This window comes from Periophthalmus magnuspinnatus, chromosome 6 (assembly GCF_009829125.3).
Source record: "Periophthalmus magnuspinnatus isolate fPerMag1 chromosome 6, fPerMag1.2.pri, whole genome shotgun sequence".
Taxonomy (NCBI): Eukaryota; Metazoa; Chordata; class Actinopteri; order Gobiiformes; family Gobiidae; genus Periophthalmus; species Periophthalmus magnuspinnatus.
This window is the reverse complement of record NC_047131.1, coordinates 10,405,280-10,420,108: the sequence shown is the minus strand read 5'-3', so window position 1 is coordinate 10,420,108 and position 14,829 is coordinate 10,405,280. Positions and strand designations below refer to the sequence as shown.

General features: G+C 41.7%; 1 protein-coding gene across 1 annotated transcript; it reads left to right on the top strand.

The window, feature by feature from the left end:
- Positions 1-8,073: 8,073 nt before the first annotated feature.
- On the top strand, positions 8,074-13,368 carry c6h11orf96 (chromosome 6 C11orf96 homolog). Its single transcript, XM_033968740.2, has 2 exons — positions 8,074-8,423; positions 11,509-13,368. The coding sequence occupies exon 2, from the start codon at positions 11,538-11,540 to the stop codon at positions 11,922-11,924; it is 387 nt and encodes a 128-aa protein (XP_033824631.1). The 5' UTR covers positions 8,074-8,423; positions 11,509-11,537; the 3' UTR covers positions 11,925-13,368.
- The last annotated feature ends 1,461 nt before the right edge of the window (positions 13,369-14,829 follow it).

Here is a 14,829-nt window from a genome sequence, read left to right as displayed (position 1 = left end):
TAAACACACTCTGTTATTATAACTGCGTGTGTGTGTCTGTGTGTGTTTGTGTGTGTCTGTGTGTGTCTGTATGTATGTGTCCTCCACCCGGGTCCAAGTTTACAGTTCGTTTGAGCCTTATTAAATTATTGGTGTAAACAAGTTTCAGACTCGGCTCCTCCCACAATGTCTCTGCAGTTTGACAGTTTCACTCTCAAGTTTCACTCTCAAATGGAGGTCTTCTACAAACAGGATTTAAGGAGCTTTCTCCCATGTTCTAACGTTGTTCCCTCATCAAAAACATGAAGAGGTTTAAGATGCCATGCATGTTTGAGTAATCTAGTGATCTCTCTAATTTTCAGAACAGTAAAAGGTAACATGGTGAACACGGTGTTATGTGTTACAATTAACACCCCATAGAAGTAAACTACCCTCTCTTTAATACCCCATTGAGGTAAAATAACCCCTCTTTAATACCCCATAGAAATAAAATACTCCCACTTCAATACCCCACAGAAGTAAAATATCCCCTCTTTAATAGGAGTGACAGGAGACGTAAACATAAACTGCTCCAATATCGTAGCAGGAAACATGACCCTTGACCCTACCATGACCTTTGTCCTCTCTGAAGGTAGCGAGGATCAGGAAGTGATGTCACCAAAACTGAAATATTTTTGAGAATTCTGTCCAACGGTGTTTTCCCACAGGTCACCAATTTAAAAGTAGTGATGTGGTGTTTGGAGGAGCCAGCTCTTTTGAATGGCTACTTAACATCAACGCTTGGAAAAGTAAACCCATTTCTAATAAGATGGTACTATTCCTTTCTATCAGATAGGCCACAACAGGTTAAGTTTAACTCAGCTCTGTCTAACACAACCATGTGCAGCACTGGGGCACCTCAGGGCACAGTCAGTTCTCCATTTTTGTTTACATTCTGTACCAATGATTGTGTTAGTTCTGAATCATGCCAGTATATCTTGAAATTTTCTGATGATACTGTCCTACTCAGCCTGTTGACAAAGACATCTGATGTAAAGTTTCATGGTGCTGCTGTAGAGAAGCTTGTGGCCTGGTGTGACTCACACAAACTGCAGATTAATACAAATAAAACAGTAGAAATGGTGATTGACCCCAGAGCAGCTGGTGACCATGGCCCAGTGACCATTCATGGCCATAACATAGAGCAGGTGAGCTCCTTTAAGTATCTGGGAGTCCGTATTGACAGAGATCTGAGCTGGAACACACAGGTGACCACTGTCTGCAGCAGAATACACCAGCACCTCCATTTCCTGCGCAGGCTCAGATTATTTGGTGTCAGTAGTAATATTATGCTCATTTTCTACAGAGCTACCATTGAGTCGGTGCTAAGATATGGAATCACCAGCTGGTTTGGAAACTTGCTGGTCAAATCAAAAACCCAAATTTTAAATCTGGTGAGGACAGCGGGGAAAATTATGGGCTGTGCTGTCCCTCTGAGCCCTCAAGAACTTTATGAACAGGCCATGAGGAGACAGACCAGGAGCATTCTCTCTGACCCGACACATGTGTTGTACCCTGAATATGAACTATTGAGTTCAGGGAGGAGGTACAGGGTACCACGGTGTAGATATAATAGATATAAACATTCATTTGTACCTGTTTCAGTGAAACTGTTAAATGATAAATGATGTTGAAATGAGTGATGGTGTGTTGAGAGAGATGTATTGCACCCTGGGTATGGTTTTGTTTTCTGTGGTGTGAGCAGCCCATTGGTCTAAGAAAAAATTGGGAGACAAATAAAAGAAATCTTGAATCTTGAATTGAATCTTGGAACCAGATCTCATTTTTTCAAAGAATCAAATTTTTCTTTCTATTTTTAAAGGTTCTATATTATGCAAAATGGACTCTTGTGAGCTTTAAGTCATGTTACAATACTTTTACCTCTTCAAAAACATACCTCGAGTTGTGTTTTGTTTCATTCACACATGTCTGAGTAACCCTTTATTATTACTCTGTCACATCTCCAAAGCTCAAAATGCTCTGTTCCACCTTGTGAGGTCACAAAGTGGTAGTTTTCAAGTTAACAGCTCCTTAGTTCAGCACAGATTGGCAACTTCAGGGCTGAAATCATCCAGATGACTCTAATGAAGCTTTATGGAGCTTAAAAACACAGTGGAGCACTTCCTGTATTACCACATGACATCACAAGGTGGAACAGAGTGTTTTCAGTGTGAGAGAAGAACTCTGCCTAAATTTGCAGGGTTTGTGTGCTAAACATGTGTGAATGAAGCAAAACACAACTTAGTTATGTATGTGATGAGGAAACTAGATTAAAACAGAGATTAGAGAATAGGGTCATATGGAACATTTAAGACGCAGATGTCACGAGTCAGAGCTAGTTTCAGTTTTAACTTTATTATTTTTATTATCATGGTTTAAGGTTTTATTTAGATTCTGCTTCCTTCTAAACAGTAAACTCACTCACACTCTCAATTTGAATCAGTTTAACACATCTGAGCCTTGGTCATTTCTCTCTGGGAGTTCCATTATTAATTAAGATATAAAAATACTGTACTCTCAAATACCATTACAGTCACAAGCCAGCTAGCATTAGCCAAAAATATTTTCAGTTGGTCACCTTTTTGTGTAAAATCAAACTCCTAAACAGGACCATGAACGCTGAGCTTGATCACAGGCTTCTGAAATTGTGCTGTTTAAATCACTTTTTTTCAAGAGTTTTCAGGCTTAAACCTTTTTTGACAGTGTTTGCTAACATGTGCATTGTGTCACAATGGTAACTCCGGAACAATCCACCGTACGTGTAGAACCCCGCCAGCATGATGTCACTGCACAGTATCAGTAGACCATATACTCAATACTGTTATTTTGCACATCATTTACAAACATGTAAATGTAAATGTATGTTGACAGAGCAGATAGTTGAGAGCGGTGTCGTATGCTGAAGTCTTCTAACAGATCATAGGCTGCGAGGTCAGAGGCTGAGGTGTTCGTATTGGTCGTGGAGAGCTGGGACGGAGGCGGAGGTGCAGAGTACTTCCAAGGAGCAGGGGATACACGAACGATCTGGCGACGAGTGTCAAATCCTCGGTCCCTTTGTACTCCCAAGGTGCAGACTTGATTGTTCATGGGCTGCAGGTGTGCAGTGGGTGGTACCAGAATCTCCGCCCAGCTGTAGGCACAGACACAAAAGGGAGAGGGAAAGACAAAAACACAGGGCAGACTGGGATCTTGACAAGTTATTTTTCTCTTGTTTTGATGTTCAAAACAAACTTAACCAAGAGTACTTATCCTGGACCCTTCTCCAGATCTGGTTGTAATCTGGCTCAGGGCTCTGGAGGGGGCTCTGGTGGGAGGGGGGGTTTCGAGGAGGGGGCTCTGGAGGAGGCTGTATTTCGTAACAGCCTGATAGCAAGCTCTGTGTGGGACATGTGGAGTGGAGTAGATATTTTGAGCTGTTTACTCTGAGCTCACGGTTATTCCTGCTTCATTCTACATCAGCTCAAGTTTCACATCCACACTCCAGTTTAGAGCGCATGGGAGAGAGTGAGGAAGGGGCGAATAAAGAGGGATACAGAGAGAGAGAGGAGAAGAAAGGGGCTTAAAGATAGGGGAACAGAAAGAGAGAGTAGGGGAAAAGAAAGTGTGAGGGAGAGAGAGAGGAGTATAGGGGAGAGAAAGGGGGGAGAGGGGGGAGAGAGAGAGGAAGAGACGGAGAGAGGAGATAGTGGGAGAAAAGGGGGAGAGAGAGGGAGAAGAGGGGAAGAGAGATGGAGGAAAAGAGAGAAATGAGAGGTGGTCAGTGTGATGACATCCGCAGTATACTTGATAGTATATCTGTGCCACATAGATCAGAGTGGAGATATAAACAGAGTGATGAGCTCATGTCTTAAGATCAGCTCATCTTGGAGGTACATTTGATAAAGACTTTTAGTCAGTTCACATAAAAACAATATTTGACTGAAAGAAGCGAGAGAAAAACAAAGACGACGACTAAACCTTGAGTCAAAGTACAGATCAATGGAACAGATGAATCTCAAATACTTCATAAAACTCACAAAAACTGTGTGTGTGTGTGTGTGTGTGTGTGTGTGTCAGTATAAACAATCACTCAGGCACATGACTCAAGCACAGTGCACACTTAGTGTAGCTCAATAGATCTAGTCTACATACAGAAACTGCTATAGCTGAATAGCTGTTTCTGGTTTCAGTGTAGTTAGCTCCTCCCTTCAGACAGATGTAAGGCAGTAGTCTGACCAGAACTGAAGCGGCTCAAAAGAGCAACAAAACGGCTTCACACCTACAACATTTTGTCTACAACATTTTGCTTTTGGCTTTTACAAATAAACATGTATATACACAAACATACACAAATATACACAAATATACAAATACAGCATATACACAATCACACACAAACATAGACATATATACACAAACATACATAAATGGACATATATACACACATATACACAATCATACACATATATACAGAAACATACACATATGCACATATACACACAAACATACTTTCTTTATTTTTACTACTTCTGACATTTTATACACAGATGGAAAATCTCAAATATATGAAGTAAGATATATACACTCACCTAAAGGATTATTAGGAACACCTGTTCAATTTCTCCTTAATGCAATTATCTAATCAACCAATCAGATGGCAGTTGCTTCAACGCATTTAGGGGTGTGGTCCTGGTCAAGACAATCTCCTGAACTCCAAACTGAATGTCAGAATGGGAAAGAAAGGTGATTTAAGCAATTTTGAGCGTGGCATGGTTGTTGGTGCCAGACGGGTCGGTCTGAGTATTTCACAATCTGCTCAGTTACTGGGATTTTCACGCACAACCATTTCTAGGGTTTACAAAGAATGGTGTGAAAAGGGAAAAACATCCAGTATGCAGCAGTCCTGTGGGCGAAAATGCCTTTTTGATGCTAGAGGTCAGAGGAGAATGGGCTGAGTGATTCAAGCTGATAGAAGAGAAATGTTGACTGAAATAACCATTACAACTGAGGAATGCAGCAAAGCATTTGTGAAGCCACAACACGCACAACCTTGAGGCAGATGGGCTACAACAGCAGAAGACCCCACCAGGTACCACTCATCTCCACTACAAATAGGAAAAAGAGGCTACAATTTGCACGAGCTCACCAAAATTGGACAGTTGAAGACTGGAAAGATGTTGCCTGGTCTGATGAGTCTCGATTTCTGTTGAGACATTCAAATGGTAGAGTCAGAATTTGGCGTAAATAGAATGAGAATGTCATGATCCCTGTTTTTGCTCTCCCTGCATTCTCGTCTCCCCCTCCCTCACCTGCCTGTCTCCGGAGCTGGGCGGAGTCCTGACTCCTCCCGCGCGCACCTGCTTCCCATCACCGCAATCAACACCACCTGCCGTGGATAAGAGGGGTCAGGACCAGTCACTCGGTGCTGGAACGTCCGCGTGCTCCACGTGAATATGCTCATGGCTTAACACTTTTTGATCTTTTGTATTCCCTTGTCTTATTGGAACCTTTTTGCTCTGCTCCAGGAATCCGCCCGAGAACCAGCTCCGGATCTCCCCTGTCCCTGCACCTCTGTCCTGGTATGGTCTTGTGTTCTCCCTGTCTCGTCGTGCACCTATGTTTCTCCACGTTCACGGACCTGCACCTACGCTCCCCGGCGTCTATGGACTATGATCTATGATTTATTGGACTATGAACTCAGATATATGAACTCTTACTTCTGTGATCACTTGTGTGAATAAAGACATTGTTAAACGTCTTGAGTCTCACACCTTGTCATAAAGCTCGAATCATTTCAAATTGGTTTCTTGAACATGACAATGAGTTCACTGTACTACAATGGCCCCCACAGTCACCAGATCTCAACCCGATAGAGCATCTTTGGGATGTGGTGGAACGGGAGCTTCGTGCCCTGGATGTGCATCCCACAAATCTCCATCAACTGCGAGATGCTCCTATCAATATGGACCAACATTTCTAAAGAATGAATCAGCACCTTGTTGAATCAATGCCACGTAGAATTAAGGCAGTTCTGAAGGTGAAAGGGGGTCAAACACCGTATTAGTATGGTGTTCATAATAATCCTTCAGGTGAGTGTAGAATTATGTAGTGAAGAAAAAAGTGAAATAACACAACTAAATATGTTTTATATTTTATATTCAGATCCTCAGAGTCTCTTCCCTTTGCTTTGTCGAGCTCAAACCCTTGTCCTTCTCTCAGTGAGCTTCATGATAGTCCCTGAAATGGTTTACACTTCACAGTTGAGTCTCAGGATTAAGAAATGACAAAAGACCAAAACAGGGTCAAAGTAAAGGATATATATATATATATATATATATATATATATTTAAATCTCTATTTTTGTTTACTACAATCCACTTGTGTCTTTCATAGTTTTGATGCTTCAGTGAGAATCTATAATGTCTGATGTCTAAACCTGTGACTGGTCGTGTATATACATTTGCAGTTTGATACATTCTTATTATCATTTTGATCCCATCTGTGAGGTCTGTGGTCTGTGTAGTGTCTGTGTAGTGTCTGTGGAGTGTCTGTGGAGTCTGTGGTCTGTGTAGTGACTGTGGGGTAGTCTTGTGGTTCAGCCTCATTTGTAATAATAACACAGATTTGAAGTATTCACTTTACTGGTGACCAGTCTGTGAAGTGAGGAGTCAGTTGGGTCTGTGGCATGTGTCGAGTCTGTGGGGTCTGTGGATTATGTGGAGTGTGTAGGGTCTGGTGACCAGTCTATGGCCCTCAATCGTCCCTCAGCTTTGTCTGTGTTTTTATGTGTGGCCCTTAATGAGAAAAGTTTGGAGTTTGGACACCCCTGGTGTAGGGTCTGTGGAGTATGTGGGGTCTGTGGAGTGTGTGGTCTGTGGAGTGTGTGGTCTGTGGATTGTGTGGGTCTGTGGAGAGTGTAGGGCTTGTGAGGTGTGTGAGGTCTGTGGGTTCTATGGGGTCTGTGAAGGGTTTGGGACCTGTGGAGTGTGTGGTATCTGTGGGGTTTGTGGGTTTTGTGGAGTGTGTGGCGTGTGGGGTCTATGGAGCGTGAACACCTCATGAACTTGGCTCCTTTATTTACACAGACTTACAACACAACACATATACTGATTACACTGTTTATACTGTTTTAATGTCAGTGTGGTGTGTTCAGGGACAGGGAGAGAGGAGGAAAACACAGATACATACACAAAACATACACATGTACTGACTATACTGTTTTATAATGTCAGTGTGGTGTGTTCAGGGACAGGGAGAGAGTGGGAAAACAGAAGTATCTATAGTAGACCAGTGGGCCCCAGCTATTTTCAGTCCTAACCCTAGTCCTTAGGCAAGACACTTGCCATTTCCTGTATGAATGTGGTGTATGAGTGTTGGTGGTGGGAGGGGCCAAGGGTGCAGATTGGCAGCCTCACTTCTGTCAGTCTGTCCCAGGGCAACTGTGGCTACAATAGAAGTTTACCATTGAGGACTGAATGCATTATGTAACGTTTAGTGATTTATAAAGTTTTATGTGACATCATTAAAGTTTCTACATCCGATTTACTCAATGGATCTGAGCCAAACGTGTCCTGTCCCAGTACAGATATAGTGTAGAAGCAGGTCTTGAGGTCAAAATAAGTCCACTGTGTCCTGTCTGCATCTAATTATAAAGAATTTTACTGTCAGAGAATCAGGACGTGCACGATACTATGACAGCAAAACTCCACTCTGGTCTGTGAGAGTTGTGAAAAGTGCTTATAAACTCATCATGGTGAATAATTAGAATGCTCAGAATACATATGGTAAGTGAGGAATAACTTTGGACCATTGCAAATTGTTTAAAATTAACTAGTTCTGTTCTTTATGTTTTTAAAATGGTAACAATCAGGTAGAGTGCCTTTAAAAACATGTTTTTCGCTTGAGTTCATAAATAAACTTAATGATGAGAAAAACCCTCTGCGAACGTCACCTCCAGTAAAATCAGATCTGGAGTCAGTGTGCTCAGAGACACCGTCTGATTGGACGAGAGCTATGGAGTGGGCGGGGCATAAGAGGGGTTGCTCGTATAAAAAGAGCAGACAGAAGAGAGAGAGAGAGGAGAGAAGAAAGTTGGAGCTTAGAACAGAACGTCAATGTAAGATACTCAAGACTAGATCTGACTGCTCCACGAAACCATTCAGAGACTTTTAAAAGCTGGTTGCAGACTTAAACATCTTAAGCATCACGCAATACTAAAGGATCACTTTTTTTTTTTTTTTAGACAACAAACTTTATAATCTCTGGGCTTTGGGATTTGAAGAAAGTGTAATTGAAAGTATTTTTCCTAAAACTTTGTCTTGTTGTTGGCTGGGGCCTGCCTGAGGATTCTGACGTTTTGGGATAAACTTTGAACTTTTCCCAGAGTTTTGACTGAAGGCTTTGCTGTAAATAAGACGCCACGAGAGGTGAGATGTAATATGGCTCAGTATGGTTTAGTTTGGTCAAATATGAGCCTGTTTTAAAGGATTTATTTGAAGTGATGAAAAAATATGAATGATGAATGGTATGAATGACATGATTATTATAGTATATTTGATTAATTATAAAAAACTGTAAAAAGAAGAGAACTATAGGGTTGTGCGATTTAGAAAAATGAATCCTTAAAGGGCCCATATGATTCTATTCTCTGAACTGCTCTAATGCTCTAATGTCCAGGTATGTTTTTGATGAGGTAACAACATTATAACATGGTTTAAAGCTCACAATACAATACAATTAACTCTACCACCACATGTGTCCAGTTAAAGACTCTGAAGAAGGGGGATGTGCATTGCCCAAAGACACAACATCACATTTATCAGAAGATATGAGCATTTGTTTACACAGAGACACTGGAAAAGCCATCCAGCTGTTTACACATCTGCACCAGCCTGACGTCATCTGGAGAGGGAGAGTGAAAGCAAGAGACAGAGAGAGAGAGAGACGCAGAGAGAGAGAGCGAGACAGAGAGAGAGAGAGAGGGGGAGGGAGTGGGGTGGGAGGAGGGACGAGACTCTGGACACTAGCTTCTGTGTGTCTCTGAGCAGTGTCTCCATAGAGACACAGGGGCATTCAGTTCTCAAAGAGGGCATTTAAAGAGAGGGAATTAAAGCTACTATATGACACAAAAGTGACTCTTGTGAACTTTTAGCCATGTTATAATGCTGTTCTCCTCAAAAACAGACCTGGAGTTGTTTTGTTTCATTCACAAATGTTGAGTAAACCTTTATTATTACTCTGTCTACATGTCCAAAGCTCAAAATGCTCTGTTCCACCTTGTGATGTCACGAAGTTGTAGTTTTCAAGTTCACACCTTTTACCTTTAGTTCAATAGAGATGGGCAGTTGCAGGGCTGAAATTATCCAAATGATTGGAGTGGAGCACTTCCTGTATTACCACATGACATCACAAAGTGGAGTGTTTTTCTGTTTGAGAGAAGAACTCCGAAAATATGCAGGGTCTGTGTGTTAAACATGTGTGAACTCTGTTTGTGATGAGGAAACAACATTAGAACAAAGATAAGAAAATTTCTACATTGTTATAATGTTGTTTCCTCGTCAAAGACATACCTGAATCCATGCACGTTCCTTTCTGTGTGAAATTTGCATGTTCTGTTTTCCCCCTCAGCCCAAAACATGCACAACAGGTCAACTCCTCCAGTGACGGCCCAGACCAAGACTTGACCAAGATCTGGAGATGGGTCCCACAGCTCCAGACAGGCTTAACCCAGACTGAAAGATGGGTCAAATGCAAAGGACACATTTCCCTATAAATCAAATCTAATATACCCTACTGTCCCCAGTCCAGGACAAATCAGCTCACCTGCTGTAGTTCTGATAAGTCAGCTCATTATGGTCAGACTGTGTTAAAACAAAAATTAGATTAATCAGCACCACAGCCCCAGAGAATGTTGACGACATCAGCTGCAAAGTATCAATTCCAGTGTGTTGCCTTTGTTGTGATGGTTGCAAATAGAGAATAACTTTGCAGTACAGTTTCTGCTTCCTGTTTAATGCCGCCATTTTGAGAACTTTCAATCATAGAAAAGATATAATGTTTTATATTGAATTGTTAATTTCTATGACAACAGTGCTAAAATTTCCTTTCTCTGAAAGACAAAGTCTTTATGAGATTCAATTTCTCCTGTTCATCCCATCATGTCCCACCATATTGCACAATTTGTTCCACATTTACACTTTGAGATGTTCTCCTGTTCATCTGTGGACCTCAGGAGGCTGTCTGTGGACTATAGACTGTATACACTTAGCTAACCTGCTAGCTGTCACATTCCAAACAGGAAATGAGCGTGGGCCCACTTCCGACTCAAACGACTCTGGCTCCAATTCACTCTCTAATGACAAAACTGTGGCCCTTCTCTCTGTAACTGCTGCTATCAGGCTCGTCCTTTTGGTCTTAAAATGTTCGAAATAACCTACATGATCCTGGTATTTTCATGTTGCTATTTTGGCTGTAAATTAAGATATGAACATTAAAAACAGACAAATCAGAAAGCTTCTTTCCTCAAAGTCGCTTTTGCTAACATTAGCAACAGGTTTGTTTGACACCGTTGCTAAGTGCACTTTGCAGCGGCATAATCAAATGATATGAGGCCGAACAGAAGTCTAGAACAAACAGCCAGAGGTTTAGAGCATATCTCAAGGAAAATAGAATAGAGAAATATAATATAAATATATATATAAATAAAGAAAAGTATTTAAAATGGTATAGAATAATGTGATGAGGAAATAAGCAGTGTGTTATAATACTGTCCAATGTGGTGGTCCTACAGAAGATTGATCTTTGACCCATCCTTCAGTGTCTCTGAGTTAAACCTGTATTTGACCCATCTTTCAGTGTCTTTGAGTGTCCTTCAGTATCTCTGCTAGTTGGTAGGGAAACTATAGGGAGATAGAGTACATAAAGCTGACATCAATATTTGTATGTATTTGTACGCTTAATAAGGTCAAACTGGTCTGGCCTCAATCCCTCTGAGTTGGTTCTACTTAAGTTGCCGGTTTAGATTCCTTGGCCTCTACAAACATTTCACACCAAGTACTATCTAAGAATATATTTGGCTGTCCACCAGTACCACCATATCTAAAAAGGTCTAAAACAGGACTACTCCAGGGCTAAACAAGGGCTAAATTGGTTCTATATAAGGGCTAATCCAAAGGAGGACAAAAATGGCATCAAATGTAGACCACCTGAAGGAGCTTGTGTAACCTTCACACATGCGCCACAGTTTGAGAAGCTCTGAGATACATATTACTGTAATGTCTCGTATTACTCTGCATAGTCCTAACCCTCTCTTCTCTCCCTCTTTCTCCTCTCATCTCCTCTCTCCTCTCTCTCTTTCGCTCTCCTCTCTCTTCTCTTTGCTCCTGTCTCTCTCTCCCTCGCTCTCTCCCTGCTCTCTCTCTTTCTCTCTCCTCTCTCTTCCTCTCCTCCTGTCTCTCTCTCTCTCCTCTCCTTTCTCTCGCTCCCCCTCTTTCTCTATTCTCTCTCTTCCAGACCCTCTTTGTCTCCTGCACCTGTCCAACATGGCCGCTGCTGGAGCCCACCTGATGCTGGAGGAGTTCCCCCAGCAGCTGCCAGTGCCCAAAGCGCCCCCTAGAGGAAAGAGCAGGGCGCGGCGTCCTCGAGAAGCACGTTTTAAAACTCAACCCGTAACATTCGCCGAGATTGCAGAAGTTGAGGAGGAGGGAGCCAACGCCATGGACGAAGAACGAGCCAAACGATCCTTCCTTCAGAGCCTCGAGAACCTGAGGAGGAGCACACAGAACCTGTACTACTGCCACGCTCCTGGGGGACACGTGCAAGCTCCCGCAGGTCATGTGCACACCCCTGGACATGTGCACTGCTCCGTCCAGCACAGAGGGACGCAGACTTGCACCATGGACTCCAGCGACTCCGACTCGACGCAGTGAAGACGAGAAGATCAAGAGTCACATGAACTGAAGCTGCAGGTTTTGTGCAGAAGTGAGGAGTGATGCAAAGACATTCTGTGAAACGTTTGTAAATAAGGATTTGTAAACAGGTCTCGGGTTTGATTCCCGGATCATGTGGGGCTTTATTAGGAGTTTGCATGTTCTCTCTGTGTCTGTGTCCTCTGGTTTCTCTCAGCAAACCTAAAACAGCCTCCAGATCCTTCTGACCAGGCTCCAGGCTCAGATCTGGTCCATTGCTTCTGACCCATAGAGCATTTTTAATGATTATTTTTGTATTGAAAGTAAAGCTCTGATTTACATGACCAGGTGGTAAGCTCTGTTGTAGCCACAGCTGCCCTGGGACAGACTGACAGAAGTGAGGCTGACAGTCTGCACCATCAGCACTCTCACACACCACATGTTCACAACTGTCTCCCATCCAAGTCCTGACCAGACCCACTCCACTTCGCTTCAGAAACCAGACAAGATTAGGCTTTGACAGGCCAGTCTGGTTTAGCCCTTTGGAGGATGGGGCAGATGCAGAGGACCTGACTTTACCCCTGTGTTAAAAGTCTTTAGGTTTGAATCGACGTGTCTCACCTTTAAGACCAAATATTTACAAAAGATTGATCTAGTTCTTATCTACAGAGTTTTAAATAAGTGGATGAAATGTTCAAAAGAATGTCATGGGGACAGTCTGCTTCATTGAATTTTAGAGATTTTAGATTTTAGTCTCAGACAAAACAGCGCCTCTGCTGGACAGTTACACCCTGTACAAAAAGACTTATTTATTCTCTATATTTAACACTGTGAGGACTTTAACATTCACTTATGAGCTTTAAATAAATATTTCTTTTATTCAACAGACTCTTTATTTAAGTTCATTATTTGATTTAAGTCTATTGTTTTTATGTTTTATCTCTTTAAAGTCTCTGTTCCTAAAACATGAAAAACAGAACTAGTTTGTTTGAAACAATTTGCAGTGGTCCAAAGTTATTTCTCATTTAATTACATCGTAATTACTCACCACAATGAGTTTATAAGCACTTTTCACAACTCAGAGACCAGAGTTTTGCTTTAACAGTAAAAACACTAACAACGAGCATGCTAATAATTCACTTCCTGATTCTTGGACAGACAGCACACAGCAGACTTATTTTGCCCTCAAGAGCTGCTTACATAATATGTCTGTACTGGGGCAGGGCACATTTAGCTCAAATACAAAAAAAATTCAATTTAATTGGGTACACATGCCTCAGTCAGCAACAAATCTGTAACAGTTATGAAATGATGGCACAAATTGTTTGGTGTATCTTTGATGTTAGTTATGTCTTATTTTATTTCTTTTTTTATCCTCCTATCTCAAGGTCAAATTTATACAGATTCAACCGATTAGATGTAAGAGTTTTAAGTTATAATTAAAGAGGAGTAATCTGAAAAATCGATTTTTGTATCTTTCTCCCATGTTCTAACGCTGTTCCCTCATCAAAAACATGAAGAGGTTTTAGATGTCATTCATGTGTGTTTGAGTAATCTAGTGACCTCTCCCGGGCCCTATTCGAACCCTTCTTTCGGTTAGTAGTACGAGCCTGTACAAGGCTCCACCCACAAGCCTACTTCACTATGCTCCCACACGACAATTCTCCATAAATATACAAAAACATGACACAAAACTGCACACAACAACTTGACAAATCTGATGTGATGTGCAGTAGTTTCATTAGTGGGATGAACACTGATTGTGTTGTGATAGCGCTCTGAAGGGGGAGTGAATTAGCACAGAGAGCAAAGGGAGAGGGGACTCAGAGCGTCAGAAACAAAAGTGAAACTTATAACATGTTACAACATGTTAATACGTTGTTTTCAACCAAATATAACATTTTAAAAACAATAAAAGGAAACATGGCGATCTGCTCTGTTATGTGCTACAGTCTATACCCCATAGAAGTAAAACACTCCCTCTTTAATACCCCACAGAAGTAAAATACCTCCTCTTTAATACCCCATCGTAGTAAAATACCCCCTCTTTAATAGCCCATAGAAGTAAAGTTATATAACACTATATTTGTCCACATTTGTGCCTTGTTGGAGCCGTCAGAGCCAAATCCTCGTACAAAGGTAAGACTTTATAAGAGCCTTAACCCCCGAAGAATGTTCTGGATTAGACTTGTTCAATTTGAGTTGGCACAAGTCTGAGTCGTTACTCCATCAGGGCCCAGCTTAAACAAACATCTCATAACACCACGCTGCTTTGCTCCGAGACAGCAGGGGAATTGAACTATCAACCAAACATCAGCCTCAGTTATGACAGTGAGTGATGTGACGTTTGTGAATGCGCCGACTCTTTTGAACAGTTCCTTAACGTGAAAGGTGTGAACCGGATCTAAGTTTTTACAAGAACCAAATCTTTTTCTTTCTATTTGTATGCAGTTTTACACTGATTAACCCTGACCTAGCACAAGAATCAGGACAGAAGCAGAATAGGCCACACGAGTGAGAGATGTATGCACAAAAACTCACTCACACTCTCAGTTTGAACCAGTTTAAACACATCTGAGCCTCGGTCGTTTGTGTCTGAGATTAGTTTGTAGATAAAATGAGTTCTCACTTTGGCTTCTGTCATATGAAAAAATATAAAAACAGCCAGTATTTCAAACGGCTCTTTAAAACGAACCGATCCAAAAGATTCGGATCCCACATATCACAGTCAGCTGGAGATGGCTTGATTGGGGAGGAAGGTAACGATGTGGGTAGGATTTAGTTTGGATTTAGTCCTGTTTTTTTATCGGTCCTAGTCCAAGTTTAGTCCTTAGTTAAGTCCCCAGTTTAGCCCTTTTACACATATAGTTTGGGTTTGTCCTGTTCAGGAACTGTAAGCTTTAAATTAGGGTCATGGTTCAGTCCT

Excerpts from the sequence above, each read along its gene's own strand:
- c6h11orf96 (XM_033968740.2), top strand. The coding sequence starts at position 11,538 with ATGGCCGCTGCTGGAGCCCACCTGATGCTGGAGGAGTTCCCCCAGCAG.